At 38.7% G+C, this 18467-nt stretch overlaps 2 protein-coding genes and 5 non-coding genes across 10 annotated transcripts in view; 6 read left to right on the top strand and 1 right to left on the bottom strand.

The window, feature by feature from the left end:
• LOC139953178 (uncharacterized) overlaps positions 1–2493 on the top strand; it is a 107337-nt gene extending 104844 nt beyond the window's left edge. For all 4 annotated transcript variants that reach the window (XM_071952630.1, XM_071952639.1, XM_071952620.1 and 1 more), the window contains one exon: positions 336–2493. In XM_071952630.1, the coding sequence (XP_071808731.1) occupies positions 336–470 (135 nt within the window). In that variant the 3' untranslated portion in view covers positions 471–2493. The remainder of the gene's footprint in view (positions 1–335) is intronic.
• A 400-nt stretch (positions 2494–2893) lies between these two features.
• On the top strand, positions 2894–2964 carry Trnag-ccc (transfer RNA glycine (anticodon CCC)). The gene has a single exon. It is a non-coding gene; the product is annotated as a tRNA-Gly (tRNA).
• An 84-nt stretch (positions 2965–3048) lies between these two features.
• Trnag-ccc (transfer RNA glycine (anticodon CCC)) lies at positions 3049–3119 on the top strand. The gene has a single exon. It is a non-coding gene; the product is annotated as a tRNA-Gly (tRNA).
• A 237-nt stretch (positions 3120–3356) lies between these two features.
• On the top strand, positions 3357–3427 carry Trnag-ccc (transfer RNA glycine (anticodon CCC)). Its single transcript has one exon. It is a non-coding gene; the product is annotated as a tRNA-Gly (tRNA).
• An 84-nt stretch (positions 3428–3511) lies between these two features.
• On the top strand, positions 3512–3582 carry Trnag-ccc (transfer RNA glycine (anticodon CCC)). The gene has a single exon. It is a non-coding gene; the product is annotated as a tRNA-Gly (tRNA).
• An 87-nt stretch (positions 3583–3669) lies between these two features.
• On the top strand, positions 3670–3740 carry Trnag-ccc (transfer RNA glycine (anticodon CCC)). Its single transcript has one exon. It is a non-coding gene; the product is annotated as a tRNA-Gly (tRNA).
• A 5268-nt stretch (positions 3741–9008) lies between these two features.
• LOC139954181 (peptidyl-prolyl cis-trans isomerase-like 1) lies at positions 9009–12581 on the bottom strand. The gene is made up of 3 exons (XM_071953881.1): positions 12446–12581; positions 11324–11478; positions 9009–10582 (listed from the first exon to the last, which is right to left on the bottom strand). Exons 1-3 carry the CDS (start codon positions 12484–12486, stop codon positions 10293–10295), a joined length of 486 nt encoding a protein of 161 aa, XP_071809982.1. The 5' UTR covers positions 12487–12581; the 3' UTR covers positions 9009–10292.
• Positions 12582–18467: the final 5886 nt, after the last annotated feature.

Genomic DNA, 18467 nt, shown 5'->3' with positions numbered 1-18467 from the left:
GAGATAAGGTGAACACAAATATATGACAAATATAGTTTGGGTAAATTTGTCCGTATCCACCCAAACCAAACAGTGTAATCCTATAATACATCCGCATACCTCAAAAAGGCTACACCTTTTTTTTGCAGTGTCGGGGTGGATTTCACAAAGGTAGTCCTAACTTAGGACAAGTCCTAGGCAATGCTAAGAGATAGAGTTAGGACCAGTCCTAAGTTAGGTGGTCCTACCTCTTGCCTAGGACTAGTCCTAAGTTAGGACTACCTTTGTGAAATCCAGCCAAGGTTCCGGTGGCTCGTAATTAGACTCATTTGTCTTGTTTCCTCCCCTCTTTGCAGGTGATATATCAATGTGATGACCCAGACGCCTTCCTCCAAAGCAGCACCAGGGTGTGCCTGAAGTGTGGGGAGTGGAGTGGCGATACCCCGTCTTGCTCCGACAGTGACGTCTCGGACTTCTACTCGTTTCGTTGATTGAGTCAGATCGCTGATAAATACAAATACATCAATGTTGATCAAACAAAACAGAAACTCAACTTATTTAATTGCTTATTTTTGTTTGTTAAAGTTTCTATCTGGCTATTGTGTTTTATGCGTGACAATTTGTGCACAATTTCGTTGGAAAAAAAGAATCACGATATTGTGTAGTCGTTTCGTTGCCCCCTTTTCGGCGAGGCGAAACGGATTTGTGTATAGAAGGTTTAAACGATACTTGTTATTGTCATAAATATTTTGGTCCAGGCTTTAAACTTGTCTGACAGTTGTCTTTCTTGTTTATTTGCATTGAAATATTATTGTTATGTAATACGAATAAAATTTAAATGCACTGTCTGTAAAGCTTCAGCTTTTTTTGAATTTTAATTCAGCTATACAAATAATTTTGGTATAACTATATGTATAGGTAAGTTGACGAGGGTGGTCATGCTAATTATCTGATGAACAAAACAGGTCAATGCTGCCACATTTTTTTTAGAACATAAAAGGAAATCAACACTTTAAAAGATAGACTTACTTTATTTAAACCTAAAGAAGAAGAAGAAGAAGAAGAAGAAGAAGGAGAAGTTTTTCGATTTGGGAAATAGAAGGTCTTTAGTAAGGTTATTGTTATTATAAAATGTCTTTATAAAAATAAGTTTTAACCCGTAAATTTTTTTTACACTTTTTAATGAGCTGTATACAATGAACATTTTTGTTTCGCAGAATGTAAAAATAAATCGATGTTTTTATTGTCAAGTACAAAACAGGTTGCTAAACCTCGTTCACAAGGAAATTACGCAGTATCTTTAGTAAGAAATGCTACACATAATAGACTCGACAGCGTGATCGTACACTAATGGGAACGAGGTTTACTTTTGTATTGAAACCCAACACATAGTGGTGCTTGTAAACTAATTATTTCTAAGTCATTTGAATGTTTAAACTATTAGACTAGGCATAATAATAGAGTTGTAAAAATGTACAATACACACTAACTGTTAGACTGAGTTAAGTAACCATTATAAAACAGAAGATAACAACAAAAATATCAATAGAAGACTTTGGAGCGCTAGGTGGCAGCAGACTTACCAGGTAAATATCCATTGTTTACGTAGTTCTGAGCACGCGTACATTACCAAGAACAATGGATATTACCTGGTACGTCTGCTGCCACCAAGCGTCCCGGAAGTCCCTTACTCAAAATTTGGTCTATAAGGAAAGTAAACGCAATGTGCATTTTCATATTGATTTTGGCATTTACCGGCCTCCGTAGACGGATATGTCGATGGTATTAGTAATTGTAATGATATTGTATTTATTTTATATCCTAAAGTTTTCTTTAATATGAGAGAATGTCTTCCAAACTGATAAATCGAGTGCCTTAATAATCGTGAAAAATAATGTGCTTCAATCCACCAAACTGGTCAAATAATTGTGACCTGTCACGACGAAATGAGCTAAAAGTCGCACTGTGCCATTTCCCATTACAGCCAGTCAAAGTCAAATCTTTCTCATGAGATAAGTGAGAACTCTCTTGTTTCCACAAGTTTTGTCGGGTTGGATATTTAAGTGTTGTATACCATTGGAAAGCTCTTGATCTGCAGAATTCAGAAATACCATTAGCTAATTTATTTAAAATTCCGACATCTGGCTCATTTTGTGGTGAAGTGTGTAAAAAATAACATGGCTGTTTTAGTCTTACTTAGCCGTGTCACATGAGGCAGTTTACTGGCAACCAGTTCGGGGCAATCTCCAATAGCATATGTTTTTGGGGAAAGTATGGCACTTTTCGAAAAAATAGTTTTCCTTGTGCTACTCGAGTGTTCTCTTTGTGCACTGTGAAGTTATTTGCCCCAAAATGTCCGAAACGTACTGCCCAGTGTGACAAGGCCTAGTACTGTCTAATACAAAAACTGAGGTGTCCAAATTGACAAATAATGTAGTGTAACCGAATGCAAACATTTTAAAACACTTTCAACAGCCTTTCTTAATAAATTGCGTAACTATTTTTTAATTTAAACTTCGTGTGTTTGTCATTTTTGGTTAATGTTGTATCAGTACAAGCATATAGGGTATGAACAAACTCTGTTTAGAGTTAAAACACAATTTGTTGTTTGGATAAAGAATGCTGTATTAGACATGTGCTGAAATTCTCATCACTGTTTTTGCTGTGATATGTAACAGCACTGTTATGGAAGTCAGAATTGTGAAAACGAAATACAATCTCGGCTATTGGAACAAAACTTTGGTGGCAAAATGTGTGGTGTGGTATATTATCCTGAGTCCACATCGTGTTCTCGAATCTCGGGAATTATTTATAGAAGGTGAGGGTGGGGGATGGACTTCTGTGCAAGAGGGGAAGGGTGTGTGAAGAACAATCTCCAAAGACATAAACACTATACATGTAATTAATCCGTCGAGCACTGCTGGTGTAGTGGTATCATGCAAGATTCCCATTCTTGCGACCCGGGTTCGATTCCCGGGCAGTGCATTTTTTTAGGCAACTTTTGACTGTCGTTTTCCCCGTTCATTTTGCCATCGTATACCAATCCAAAGGCTCTGGTCAAACCATCGAGCACTGCTGGTGTAGTGGTATCATGCAAGATTCCCATTCTTGCGACCCGAGTTCGATTCCCGGGCAGTGCAAGCTTTTAGGCAACTTTTGACTCGTTTTCCCCCGTTCATTTTGCCATGATGTACCAATCCAAAGGCTGTAGTTAAACCGTCGAGCACTGCTGGTGTAGTAATATCATGCAAGATTCCCATTCTGGCGGCCCGGGTTCGATTCCCGGGCAGTGCAAGTTAGGCAACTTTTGACTGTCGTTTTTCCCCCGTTCATTTTGCCATGATATACCAATCCAAAGGCTCTGGTTAAACCGTCGAGCACTGCTGGTGTAGTGGTATCATGCAAGATTCCCATTCTTGCGACCCGGGTTCGATTCCCGGGCAGTGCAATTTTTTAGGAATATTTTGACTATCGTTTTTCCCGTTCATTTTTGCATGATATACCAATCCAAAGGCTCTGGTTAAAACATCGAGCACTGCTGGTGTAGTGGTATCATGCAAGATTCCCATTCTTGCGACCCGGGTTCGATTCCCGGGCAGTGCAAGTTTTTAGGCAACTTTTGACTGTCGTTTTTACCCCCGTTCATTTTGCCATGATATACCAATCCAAAGGCTCTGGTTAAAACATCAGGCACTGCTGGTGTAGTGGTATCATGCAAGATTCCCATTCTTGCGACCCGGGTTCGATTCCCGGGCAGTGCAAGTTTTTAGGCAATTTCAGACTGTCGTTTTCCCCCTTTCAATTTTCTTTGGTCTTGTTATCCCCCCCCCCCCCCACAAATCGTTTTTTAAAGGAGAATTAAGTGAAGAAAGTTTACAATTCTCTCCAATTTTCTCCGGGCAATATTAACCAGAAATCAGATGGAAGCAGGAAGAACATCATGCCCGTTATATAGCTATTTATAACAACAATATCAACAAGCAGTGTCTGCCAGGCTAACAACCCAATAAGCTGGAATGTGCATTTTGAGATTTCCCAGCATCCATTGATATGCTAATGAACGTTGTTTGGCACTAATCCCTAACGGGGACAATTTACATTCAAATTAGACTGTCGCGTGGCCGAGCATAGAACCAAGGCCCATTCATCCTCGCGTGCCACCTAGCACTGACTGCACATCACGGCTAACTGTTAGCACGTAGCTAGCAGAGCTTTACAACGGACATTCCCGGAGTTTTGGTGAGCAAAACAGCATAAACTGAGCCATTTCTAGGGTATAGACACCTTGTTCAAACCTTGCACTTGAAGCCAGACGATGTGAGTCAAAAACTGAACAACCTTTATGCCTTCTAGTCATTATAGGAAATGGATTAAACCGCGGAGCGAACACACGGTCAAGAGCAATGAATTCAAGTTTTGGGTGGTCGAGTTGACTTGAACCCTCATTTTTGAGATCATGTACTGGGTTCAAATCTCGATCCTGTCACTTGTGTTTTTGAGCGAGACACTTAACAATAGATTCACCTTGGGGAATGGTTATCCTTACGAAGGATCCTGCCGAGTAAACGAAGTACACCTGAAGTAAAAACTGTTCTTGCTCTATGATGAAACCCATAATTATACCCAAGCGAGATGATACATCCAGCCGAGGTAAGCAGTCAAAATCAATACAAAGTAAATAATATAATTTAAAGACAGTCAGACACTCTAGGTAATTACTCAAAATAATGATTAGCATCATACATTACTTGGTAATGAGTTACAGGGAGACTAGTTGATAGTGTTAAACACTGTGGGAAACGGCTCCCTCTGAAGTGATGTAGTTTTCGAGAAAGGCGTTATTTTCCACGAATTTAATTTCGAGACCTCAGGTTTTGAATTTGATGTCTTGAAATCAGGCATCTGGAAGCACACAACTTAGTGTGACATGGGTGAATGCAAACACCTTCGACGACCAATTGAGCTCAAATTTGCACAGGTTTGTTATTTTATGCGTAGTATGCATAAAAACACCAAGTGAGAAGACTGGTCTTTGTCAATATTACCAATAGTGTCCAGACTCTGTAATTCTATCCAACAGTTTGATGATTATTTTTAAATTGAAAAAAGTGATGCTTGTGTTTAATGGTAGTTAAAACATACACCACGGGAAAAATTGTTTTGGCATTTTGGGTCACCAAGGAAATGTAGCGCCAAAACCATTTATCGGATGGAGCTGAAATTATAAAATTGAGCTTGCTGAGCCACGATTACCTCATAAACAAAATTTGAGCAAATTTGAAGAGGGTATGCTTTAAAATTGCCCTTTTGTTTGGGGGGGGGGGGGGGGCGGGGTGTTTTGACACTGAATGTTCTTCTATTTGAGTAATACAAGCCACTGATAACTTCTATAATTACTTCTACTCTCTGGTTCTCATCAAAGCTTGTTCAGTATCTAGATAGATGAGGCAAAAATACATGGATATAAGAAACGGTAACATGTCCGTACCCTACTGCCACATTTTAATTCATTGTAAAATAATGAAATAGTATCCTATTTTCTCAATTGAGATAATTGTATTTGGTGGCAAAGGCGGGCGTGAAGGACCATTCCAGTTAAGTGGTCCTATACAGCCTGCCTCGAAAGCGCCCTTGTCGCATGCAATTATGTCCTCTATGCAATACTATCCGGAGGACATTATTGGATATGCAATATGGTCGGACGGACGGTTTGGCATATGCAATCATGTCCGCCCGGACGCTGCTGCATAATGCAGTTGTGTCCGACCGAACACATTTGAATATGCAGTTGTGTCCGCCCCGTGCAAAACCGTCCTTGCAGTAAATTAAACGCCCTTGGTCGACAGAACCGATCGCCATTTCTTTTTTACAAGCTAAGTGCATGTCATGAACGACATGGGAAATGTTCGGCCGTTTGGGTATTCGCTGCAATCATAAAAGAAATGTGAATATTTATGCTGCATATACGTAGGTTCAGTGCATGCACGCTCACTTACGCGCGCACACAGTCATGAACATGTCCGCCGGACGGTTTTTGCACTTGCCACGGACACGATTGCATACGCAAAAGTGTCCGGAGCAGACAGTATTGCATGGCGGACACAATTGCATCTGTCACCCTCACTCGACTACTTGTAATAATAATCAGGTAGGGTCCATGCATGTTTTTTGTGTGTTTTCTTTTCATTTAAATAACGAAAATCCTTCGGTTACAATATTATTGAAAGAGTGGTAGTCGGCGGGGGTACGGAATTTTTTTTCCGAAGAGGGAGGTTATGCCGGGAAATTTGTACATGGCTTGAAGCCTTTTATTTTAGGCATCTGATTGTTAAACATTAAATTGTGTGTTTTTTCTTTGTAACTTCGGTGACCAATCAGTTAGTCAAAGATTTCACAGATTTGTTGTTTATGTTGGGATACACTAAAGTAAGGAGACCGCGTGGTCTTTGACACTCTGCCAAAGGCGCCCAAATGCCTTGAAAGTCATGACATTAAAGGAACACGTTGCCTTTGATCGGTCGAGTTGGTCTTTAAAGAGCGTTTGTCACCGTTCGTCATAAAAATGCGTATGGTTGGAAAGATGTTTTAAAAGTAGAATACAATGATCCACACACATTTGCCTCGAAATTGCGTGGTTTTCCTTTTACTTTGCGAACTAACGGTCGGCCATTAATTATGGGAGTCAACAATTTGACTCCCATAAAATGGCCGACCGTTTTAGTCGACGAGGTAGAGGGAAAACCGTGTAGTTTCGAGGCATGTTTGTGTAGATCATTGTATTCTACTTTAACATCATCTTTCTACTCATATGCATTTGATAACAAACGGTTATAAACGCTTTTCAAAGACCAACTCGACCGATCCAAGGCAACGTGTTCCTTTAATTCCCCTACTCCCGATTTATTTTGGTTCTCAGAAAAACTGGCAATTTTTAGATCACGGGCGCTATTCTACTTTGTCATGCGCTTTACCTGGTTACGATGGTGATACTGTTATGTAAACATGTACGGGACGCTCTGTCTAGCGACATCCAACACATGAACAGACTTATCATGTGCATTTTATTTCAAAGTCGTCATAATTATTCCATTGTTCTGGATCATGTTCCTAATGAATGTAACTGAATAATGTGTGAAATATAGTAAAACAAGTAACACATGGTGTATTTCGGGTGAAACGACGATAGCTCTCCTCGGGGTTGTATATTACAGCAGGCATGATTTTTTTTTAATCGTTTTGTTTTCTTTCTTTAGATATTGAACAAGCTTCTTTGTCAACAAAGGCGAACTGGAAGGACTGTGTACAGTCCAGTAACCATCCGATTCCTATACGGTCTGCTGATAGAGCGCCCTCACTCGACAACTGGTATCAAGAATCAGGTAGAGCTAAACTTCATTCTTTTACTAACTCATGCATATAACTTGCTTAGTATGTGGATAAGACAAAATCTGGTGTAAAGATAATGTTGTGAACTACTATCGTGTTAGACAGAGGGGTGTGTCTTTCGGACATCCTGTTTTTTGGTGTTTTTTCCCCCAATTTGGACACCCTATCTGTCATTTAGATGTAAATGTAGTAAACAATTTTGACACCTGATTTTTTATAATTACCAGCATATTTCGACACCCTTTTACCAGATCCTTGTTAAAACCTTGTGAACTACATGCGTCTGTGTGTGCACAATTCTATTGAAGCATAAATTTATCTCTGTATACATCTATAACGAAAATGCCCAAACCAGCACATATTTATCTTTTTTTTTTATTGCAGAATTTAGTACAATGGTAGTGAGAGGTTGATATTTTGCGAGAAAGTGCAGTAGGCCTATGCCACCTGCAGTTATTTGGGGATTTGGAAGTACACAGTCAATAGGACAAAACCCATCAATAGGTTACAATGAACCTTTGGCTTGTAATGTGTGTGTGTTTGTATCTGGTAGTCTAAGGATAACTCATTTAAAAATCTTCTTTTGTTTTGGTGACTGGAAGTTTCTTTAGGAACACCGCCGGTTGGAAATTCCAACCCTTTCATCGGAAAACAAGCACTTATTTTGTGGAAAAAATGTTGTTGAAAACAGTGACAACATAATTTGTTGAACATCGCATGTCTTTTTTTGTAAAAATAATGGCGAGGTGGTGTAATGGGTCCACAAACATTTATGATGGAAGTTCCAAAACCATTTTTTTTTTTTTTTTTTTTACCAACAGTTTAATATGTAAAATTTAGTGAAGTGCAGATTTCCACCTGCAATTAGTTAAATATTTCTAGCGATTTCTAGGCTCCGTGCGAAGAAATCAATAGGCCCCGAACTAAAATGTTAACGATCATCAAATCTTTGGCTTGTATTGTGTTTTAAGAACGCTTATTGACGAAATCCTTGTTCGAGCCTTACATTACAAATGCTTGAAATCCCATCATCTTGACTTGAAGCAGGCAGCAATTTGGTTATGGAGATAGATATTCCAGTGCAAAGATCATTGTGTTACCATCAGATGTCGGTGTTTGTAAAATACTGTGGTGTGGTGGTGTAAATGGGTCTACATACATTAACAGTATAATGGCAATGCCAAAACCAGCACGTTTTCTTTTAACGTTTATTTCAAACCACTGAGTCCAAATTTACCGAAGTGTCAGTCAATTTGCTAGATAGTGCAGAATGTTAGGGATTTCATGGATGTACGTAGCACCTAAAGTACAGAAAAGTCAATAAGAAAAGGCCCTGGAATACAATGTGTGAGGTCATCAGCTCCTTGGCTTGTAGTGTGTTCGTAACCGACTGGTGGTTTTTCTCAAGACCACTCATTGACAAAATAGTAAATCCTTGTACTACATGTATTGTGCAAATTGGGAACACTGACTGTTGGAATTTCAATCGTTTTCATTAGAAACAGGCAGTGGTTGTTTCTGGGGATAGGTAGTCCAGTCTCAAGATAATTGTCTGAAAACACAATTGCAGCATAAATGGGTCTGCAACGTTTGCAATAAAAAAAGCCAAAACCAGCAAGTCTTTTTCTTATTAACTGTTTATTTCAAAACTAAAGACTTGTAATGACATAATACAAATTCGCCAGCAAGTGTAGACTACATAGTAGGGGATTTCATGAAAGTACCAAGCCCACAGAAATAAATGAGGTCATTAACTACAATGTCCGAGGTCACCCAATCTGACTCCTGAGACTTGTAGTGTGTAACTGGTAGTCTCAAAGATCACTCATAAGATATGCAGGGGTGGATGTCACAAAGGTAGTCCTAACTTAGGACTAGTCCTAGGCAATGCTAAGAGATAGGACTGGTCCTAAGTTAGGACCAGTAACTCATCCTAACTTAGGACTGGTCCTATCTCTTAGCATTGCCTAGGACTAGTCCTAAGTTAGGACTACCTTTGTGAAATCCACCCCAGAGCTCCAAATAAACACTGGACCACTGGTCAGAGGCCTGTGATGTTAGTGTAGGGCCAATTAATCACCATGGGACAAGCCCGGTGGTCTAGTGTTTTTTTTTCTTCAATTGAATGAAACACCTCATTGTTCCATGACTTTGTGAAACAAATTTGACTGTGATTAACTGTGATCTTTCAATTCGCTGTCAAGAGTATTGAAGTACACTTGCACATAAACACAAAATAAAATAGATCTTCTCTGAGAGCTTGTTCAACTCATTTGGATCCTATTCTTGAAAAAAAAAAAATTGGTCCAGTATTTTTTTTAGCTAAAAGCCCTCCAGTCTCGTGCCCCCAATCCCGAGACAAAAATTGTAAAAAATAGTACATCATTGTAAGGTGCCTCAATAAAGTTCCATATTGACCCCTTGCACGTGCGTCACACGCGGTGACCAATGCCACGCTCACCATGTTGGTGGGCAGTTAGGTTTACGTGTATTAACGCCGCGTCGCACTTCACTGCATAACGCAAAGCATAGAGTTATATATTAAAACGCACAGTCAAATTGCCCACCAGTATGGCGCATTCTAGATTTTTATGATGATGACGTCAGGTGAAATGGGTCAGTACTTAGATTGTTTCATTGTGAAAACTGACTGTTAGTAGGAATGTCCATCCTTTCCATTGGAAACAAGCAGCCAATTTGGTACTGGGATAGGTAACTCGGGTGCTTAGATAATAAATGTTGAAAATGACAAGCGTCTGTCTGTTAATGGCTACGTTGTCTCGAGATACAATGGCGCTTCCAGAGAAACGTTGATGAAGTATGTGTCCAGGCAAACATGTTGTGTTATCCACACACCTAAGTTATAAAGTTCCTTGCATTAAGACTTTTTGAACAGTTTCTTGTTGAAGGTGCAAATACAACGTTCATCAAACTGACGGATAGGCTCGTAGTATTTTCACGTCTTCGAACGGTCGGTCCTCTGAATTGGTGTCCACCATTCCCATACGTTTCACAACACCTAAACCCTCGGAGACTCTCCCAAATATTGTGTGTTTACCGTCCAAATTCTGACAGGGTGCTAGCGTGATGAAGAATTGGCTGCCGTTGGAATCGGGGCCGGCGTTTGCCATTGAGAGTACTCCAGCTCCAGTGTGCCGAAGATCTGGATGAAACTCATCTGGGAAGGTTGACCCGTAGATGGAGGCGCCTCCACGTCCTATAAATCGTGTTAAAAAAACATAGAAGGTGTACCTATTAGTGCCTGGGTCAATATCATTACTCCTACTGTTCTTCCACTCAATATTCACCCATAAGCGTTTGAATGATACAAGCATCATAGTGACCTTCAATTTGATATAAGGTGGTTGCAGAAAGTTCTGTATCTCGCTTTGCTACACAAACTTTGTACTTGAATGGTTAGCGAAGGATTGGTCAATTAACAGGTAAATTATAATAAAAAAAAAGGCAAGAACATGGCCTACTTCGAATGAAGAATTCAAGTTAGTGTAAACATTTTGTAAAAAGATGTTACTTAAAAAGTTTTACAAATTGAAACACAAATACCTCATAGGCTGGTTCTTCCAAGTTGTATGATTAGGAAACTGCATTGTCTGAGTTTGTACTATGTTGGTTTCACCGCTACGCACTATTCAATTTGCGGTTGTCTGCCCCCAGAGAGTTAATAAGAAAGTTAGACGAATGGTCTGCAAGTATGCCTGATTAACAGGAACAATAATGTTGCAAAGTACCATGGGCTAGCTACTAGTTTGCGTGACATAAGGAATTGGTAGGCGTTGTCTTTCATGTTTGAGAGGTTAAGACCTTTTTCAATTTGCATAGGGCACATCCGGTGGAAATTTTGAAGGGCACCAAGGCCAATAAGACCACGGCCACCGTGGCTTCTGTGTAATTCCAGGCCTTTACCAAGGGGTTGTTTTCATTCATCAATAATACCTACCTGTGCCAGTTGGATCCCCACCTTGCACGACAAAGTTGGCGATGATGCGGTGAAATATAACACCATTGTAGTATCCCCGTCTCGCCAGCTCGGCAAAATTTCTGCAGGTTTTGGGCGAGTGGTGCCAGTACAACTCAATGGTTACTTTTCCCATACTACAGAAAAACAAAAGATGTCACAGAGGGTTAGAAACTGTGTAATGGAAATTGTAATGATGTACATGTAAGCTTTAGTGCTTAAAATGGAAGTGTGCTGATTATCAAACTTTGGTCTCATATACATGATGAACAGGATTGGACTGGTAACTCTACATGTACTAAACATGGAGGTCCTTCCTCCATGTTCAAAATGAGAATTACTTTTTTATATCTGATGAAAGATCAGTGAAAAGATTCTCCCCCAGTGTTTGTGGCATCTAATGTGCAAAGAACCCTTATCTGCTCTGTAAGATGCTAAACATGGTTTAATGAGAAACATCATGAACAATATGAAGTATACAAACACCCGGCTCAAGGTTGGAGTGCAATTGCAGTAACACTTCCTAATAATCCTATTCCTTTGCTCTAAGACATTTAAATAAGTGAATGAAGGTCTGTAGTTTTAGAAGTGCTACTCCAGTTTTGCTGTGCTCCATCCATACTGTATGCATCATGCTTTTGACATTGCTATAGTTGTTTTAGTAGTGTAACGGTAATGACATGTACACTGAGGTGTCATGTTGTGATGACTGGGTTTTTGTGTGTGATTTACTCACTGATCATTTAAACGATCAATCATTCATCATTCATTGGTATGGAGTGCTGACGATCTGCTTCAATTTATTAAACCATCGTGTACATAAATTTACAATATACTGACAATATTAACAAGCTTGAAAAGTAAAATTAAATACAAGAGGAGGTAGATTGAATGTGAGATGACACTGGTGGTACGCTTCATACCCTATTCTAAACACTGATACACATGTGCATGTTGTACCGCAACAACCATAAACAGACAAAGTTTGATGGTTTGATAAACCGTGGAGGTAGAATTCTACCTCAACAGATAAACAAACCTTTGTTGTCCGTACACACACACATCATCATGATCAAACTATTTCAGTACTTAGCACTGTGTTACCTTGTATCTAAAACAACAGTTGGTGCTTGCTGAGAAGACATAGTAGCAGGAAAACAGGGATTTTCACAGAAAGTAAGGCAGTAGAACAGCTCAAAATCCAGGTTTCACCGTTTTGTTCATTCACCACACGCTTACGCCAAACAGCTCCACCAAGAGTTGGTTATTGTCCAGGCAGCTGATTGTATGGTAGACATGCCACAAGTCCACTGTGCATTGCGTTTACAATGGGGCAGTGTGGTGGGCCCTTTTCTACACAATATTAAGGAAGGGGTATAATTGTTGGCTCAATTTCACAACCATGGAGGTAGAATTAGAAATATTATAATCTTCTTCATTCCACATGTCATCCGTTTTCGTTAAAAAAAAGTAAGCGACCCTCTTCTCTCGGAAAGGGAGGGGTTACAGGAAATAATTTAGGAATAATGTTAGCTTATACAACTTTAGATAAAGTTTCTTTTTGAGTATCATAACATGAAATCAAACAATCATTTTGGTTGATCAAAAGCAAATAATAAATATCTGAAAGGAACCTTTTTATGTATTTTTTATTGTAAAGCTTTTTTTATAGTTATATTGTAATATTTTTAACGATTGTGAATTATGTCGCTATAAATCATTTTATACCACGTGCATTGAGGAACTAAACATTCCTAAAAACGTAGCCATTGTGACAGTTAGTCCGGGAATTAGGCCTCGTTGACATTACTTTTGGGATGTGTCCTTCTGAAAGACGAACGAAGACGTATGACAAGGCGTAACGATGGAATGTTTAAGTTATTACATTGACTTGAATGTTTCTTAATTGGCTTACTTTTGTGTAGGAGTGAGTCATGTTCATAATTCATCCGAATCAAGTTGTTAAGTCTCCCACAGTGACGAATCGTCAGGAGCTCGAGGGATTGCCACGCATGGTGGATAACATTACTGTATCAGATAGACGTAGGGGTCTACATGCATAAAACAATCATGAATAGACGTATGGAAAGCTCTTCTGGGTAGATTAGTTTGATATCTGATATAAACAATAATGTGACATCATAATTATGAACATACTGAAATTTATTGAAAATTAACAATAACCGTGTCTGGACGTGAAATCATAATGCAAGAAGTTGTCTTCGACCATGGTCTCAGAGAGGTATCGGGTACCCACGCAGTCTCGTCCGGGGGCTGATTGTAGCTTAAAGGCAGTGGACATTATTGGTAATATTATTGTCAAAGACCTGTCTTCTCACTTAGTGGTTCTCAACATATGCATAAAATAACAAACCTGTGAAAATTTGAGCTCATTATGGTTGTCGAAGTTGCGAGATAATAATGCAAGAAAAAAAACTTTTCACACAATCATCAACTCATTCCGAAATTTAATTTAAAAAAATATATAAAAACAATGTTTGAATAGCAAATTCTGTATTGGTTCAATCACAGTTATAACCGAATATGGACGATCATGATTTATTTGTTTTTAAGGTAATAGGCCTTAATGCAGTTAAAGGCACTGGATACTAAAATAATTGGTAACTTCTCAAAATAATTGTTATCATAAAAACTTACTTGGTATAGCGAGCAATGGAGAGCTGTTGGTAGTATAAAACATTACGTTGTGAGAAACGGTTCCCTCTGAAGTAACTTCAAGTTCTTCAGGCCTATATAGCCTTTTAAGGCACCTGAACGCACTCAAAATGATTTTTTTTTGTGCAACCAGTTTTTCCATTATTTACTTGCAACTTCGATGACAACTAATTATGCCAAATTTTCAGTTTGTTAATAAAAATTATTTGTATGCATTATATTGGGATGCATCGTAAGTGGGAATACTGGCCTTTGGCAATTACCAAAGGTTTACATGTATTTAACAATAGTATTGAACCTGATAAAAATGCCATCTGTACGATTTGTTTTCAATAACGAGACCCCAGCATTGTTCTCTGTGCATTTTATCCCACGCACTTGAGCTATCGTTGTTACTTTATAAGTGTACTGACAAGTGATAATGTCATGGACAATACATCAGCATATGAGCGTATGATCCACACAAAGGTTACAAAGTGCTCATTGTACCATAAAATTGAAAAATAATTTGAAACATATCGACACACAAAAGCAATTAATGTTGGTCTCCTGTTTTTTTTTGTCACTTCAAGACTTGATTAATGAAAAATGTAAGCAAAAAGATACAAGCCTCATGCCATTTTTTTTTTAACAATGTCTCCGTTTGATTTACTGTGATGAATCTTTCATGCTGAACGAATGTTGTTATCTTTCAATAATGCAGCAGTAGCGTCGGGGACACAGTGGGACAGTGCCAAACGAGGAGGAGAGAGGGGGTGTAATCAGTCTGTGTTGCTGTGATAAAAGCATTGACTTGCCATAACGGCTGACTTACAACGTTATTCTTAAAGGGGGGGGCGCCAACACGGGGTTAACATTATTGACCCCCCCCCCCCCGTGTCACAGAATGACATAGAAATGGGTAAAAATGACACTGATCCATAGTTAGTAAAAAAAAACAAAAAAACAAAAAAAACACCGCATTGTAGCTTGGCGCCATCTTTGGTCCAAAATGCAGCACAACCCAAATTAATTGGCAGAATGACAACCGTTTTCGGCTGTTCGCCCATGCATTGTTTTTACCAAACATAGTTTCCCTAATAATTGCAAGTTGTTGCAACTTTCACAATAAAACAGCCCCAGGCGGGCTTTGCGTATAGGGGGCCTACGTCTCATAACATTACATATTTTGCTGCATAATAATTTTTAATAACAGACATTATTATTTGTACTAATTTGTTATAATGCTTGTGTACATTGTCCAACGCACTTACTGTAAATTCTTCATTTATGTTAGGACCCGTAGGTAAAAAACAAATCTTCTGTAGTATAGAATTGCCATCATCCCTGTTCCTGAATAAGGACCACCGTTTGTGAATCGGTTTAGACAAATAAAATAAAAGTTCCCAAATGAAAAGCACTGTACGACAGTGGCAATGTTGGTGTACAGAAAAAAAATTGCAACTAGTCGTCCTCCTCAGTTGATGAAATTAATTCACAGTTCCTAACCCCTTTTATAACCCTCAACCCTTTAAGCCTAATTGCAAGGAAAGATATACACTGCCAAGTTTATAGAAACAGGTTTGCGTTCATTCCCCATGTTAACCCACTCTGAAATGCGGTTAACTTAATAAAGAATCACTCGGCGATGTGCTAGTAGTCTGGTTTAGTCGCTCCTCTTAACATGGGTGGTACACTGTCGGTGGGCGTGGTTAGGGGAGGGGGTTGCCTGAAGCAGAGGTCCAATGGTGACGAAACATGGCTGAGTGATAACGCAGAAAGGGTGTTTTTTTCTTCCCGGGGGTTGTTGTAACACTGGCTGGGAGAGAGGTGAAAACATGATTTATTAACAGGGTTGAGATGCCGGGGATGCAGCTAATAATAGTCAAGATGGGGGAAAACACGTCCCAGGGTGACAAACTGGTATCCTGATTGGATTGAGTATAAACAACCAAAATAAAAGATATATAGCTGCGCGGCAGTTGCAAAAGGGACCACTGTGCATTCGGGTCGTCACGCTATGCGACCTCACACGTTACACACTACTCTAAATAAATAAATAATAACCATAAAATATAACATACATAAATAATCTATTGTTTCAATCTAATCGGGTTCTTAATCAAAGGGTAAAGTAATTAACAATTAAGGTCTTTTATCACTTATCTAAATCATAGAGCATCGACTTGTGCCGTTTGGGTGGTGGTGCACGGTGTTGAGTGATATTTTGTACGGGGAGTAATTTTGTAAAAATGACACGGTACAGTTTTCCCCGCAGGGCGGGTGAGTTCCGGGGCTGTTTTTTGGATAAACAACATGATGGTTGGATGCAATAAGGCAAGCTCCCCCTATCGTGATGGATTTATTGTTGTGATAGAGTAGTTCAGTCGTCATGTTCCTTCTAACGCCTTGTTGTTTGAGATACAGCCGGCTGAGGAACTGCAATAAAAATGTTTCTTTCGATGACTTGAACTTTAAATTCGTTCTGATCAAAGTCTCACTTTTGGAACTTTGTTTTTATTTGGCAGATGTATTTTTATGAAATATTACTTTTTTCCCAGAATCATGTTATCTGGAGAAATTTAATTTGTCTTTATTGCGCCAGAAGTATAACGTACTGTTGGTCATGGGGAATGTCGAGGGTCCATACTGATACCTGGGGAAATAACCAAATTAAAAGAACACGTTGCCTTGGATCGGTCGAGTTGCTCTATAAAAAGCGTTTGTAACATTTTTTTTATAAAATCCACATGGTTAGAAAGATGTTAAAATATAGAATACAATGATCCACACAAATTTGCCTCGAAATGTGCGTGTTTTTCTGTTACTTTACGAACTAACACGGTCTGCCATATGGGAGTAAATTAGACTCCCATAATTAATTGCCGACCTTGGTAGTCGACGAGGTAAAAAGAAAACCACGCATTTCGAGGCATGTTTGTGTGGATCATTGTATTCTACTTTTACAACATCTGTCTACCCATATACGCATTTAATAACAAACGGTTACAAACGCTTTTCAAAGACCAACTCGACCAATCCAAGGCAATGTGTTCCTTTAATAGCAACATCATGATGAACGTGTCATGTATAGGTTTCCTATAATCTATTATTCTACCACAGTAGAGTAGCTTTTTCAGAACTCGGGAGACTTACAGACACCAACACACATAATAAGAGAAAGAACGACACAGATAGATAAACAACCCCCCAAAAACACAAACATCCCCACCCCCCCCCCCAAAAAAAAAAAAAAAGAAAAGAAAAAAACTAAATAAAAAAAAACTACATTAACATACAATCAAGTAAACAGCAAATGAATGACGCAACAAACAATTAAAAAACCCAACACCGTTTTCCATAAAACAACACAAACCATCACAACAAACAACAATAACAACAACACCAAACAAACAAACAAACAAACAAACAAACAAACAAACACACCCAACACCCCTTGATAAACAAACACAGAAATAAACGAGAGCCAGCAAACCAATCAACGTTCTATTGATGCAATAATTTAATGAGTCTCCACTAAGCAACAATATCTGTAATTACATTACATTGTCCATCAGATTAAAAAATATAACACATAACATCCTTTTTCTTTATAATTATTTCGCTGTACAGTTAATTAAAGTACTGGCACATTGTACTTAGTTGATACGATTAATGATTATTGTAATTAATAGTTAACGAAGACATTCTTTAGAAATGAAAACTGTTACAGGCAAAGCCTCTTCCTCATGCTACATTTGAATTGTAACAGCTATGGGGCCAGAGCCCAATTCCAGATAGAGCCCAATTACAGATAGAGCCCAATTAGCGATCGATGCAAAAAAGGAAACCGTGTAGGGTAAAGTTTAGTACTTTGTAGAGTTTGCAGTGCTAAACACTCATCGGTGTTTGTGGGTAAAAACCCAAATGAACATAGGAAACTTTGCTTAGCACAAAATAGGTTAACAGTCAAAAAAGCCACGTGAAATTACATCCCGACTTGGTAAATAAATTCACATCAATTTGCAGTTTTATGAACGTTTACACATATTTACCAAAGAAAAACAAAAAGGGACGTGGTCAGATATGGAATGAGGAATTACGAATACTATGTACGTATACCTTTCAGTTCAAAACCAACTGAATTTTGTGTATTATTTTGTTTACTTTTTACTTTTTGCGTTTTCTTTTGTTTTTGAAGAGGAAAACACAATGAGATGAATCCCTTAAATCCACTTAAACTAAATCAGAAATACCATCCCTTCCACTTATAACAGGGTTGTTGGTGTGATCCCCATATTATTATTAATTATAGTATTGCCTTGTTTGATAATAAGATAACTTGACCGGTCTTTTGAAGTCGCCAGTTTCAATATCACAGAACAAAGCCTGGTTTTACATACAATAACACACAGTCACACAGTTTCCATCTCACTCTGCTGATCCCCATCTTGTTACCATTTCACTTATT

The sequence above is a fragment of the Asterias amurensis genome, chromosome 2 (genome assembly GCF_032118995.1).
Source record: "Asterias amurensis chromosome 2, ASM3211899v1".
NCBI lineage: Eukaryota > Metazoa > Echinodermata > Asteroidea > Forcipulatida > Asteriidae > Asterias > Asterias amurensis.
The sequence above is the reverse complement of the archived record's forward strand: the minus strand, read 5'-3'. Positions and strand labels throughout refer to the sequence as shown.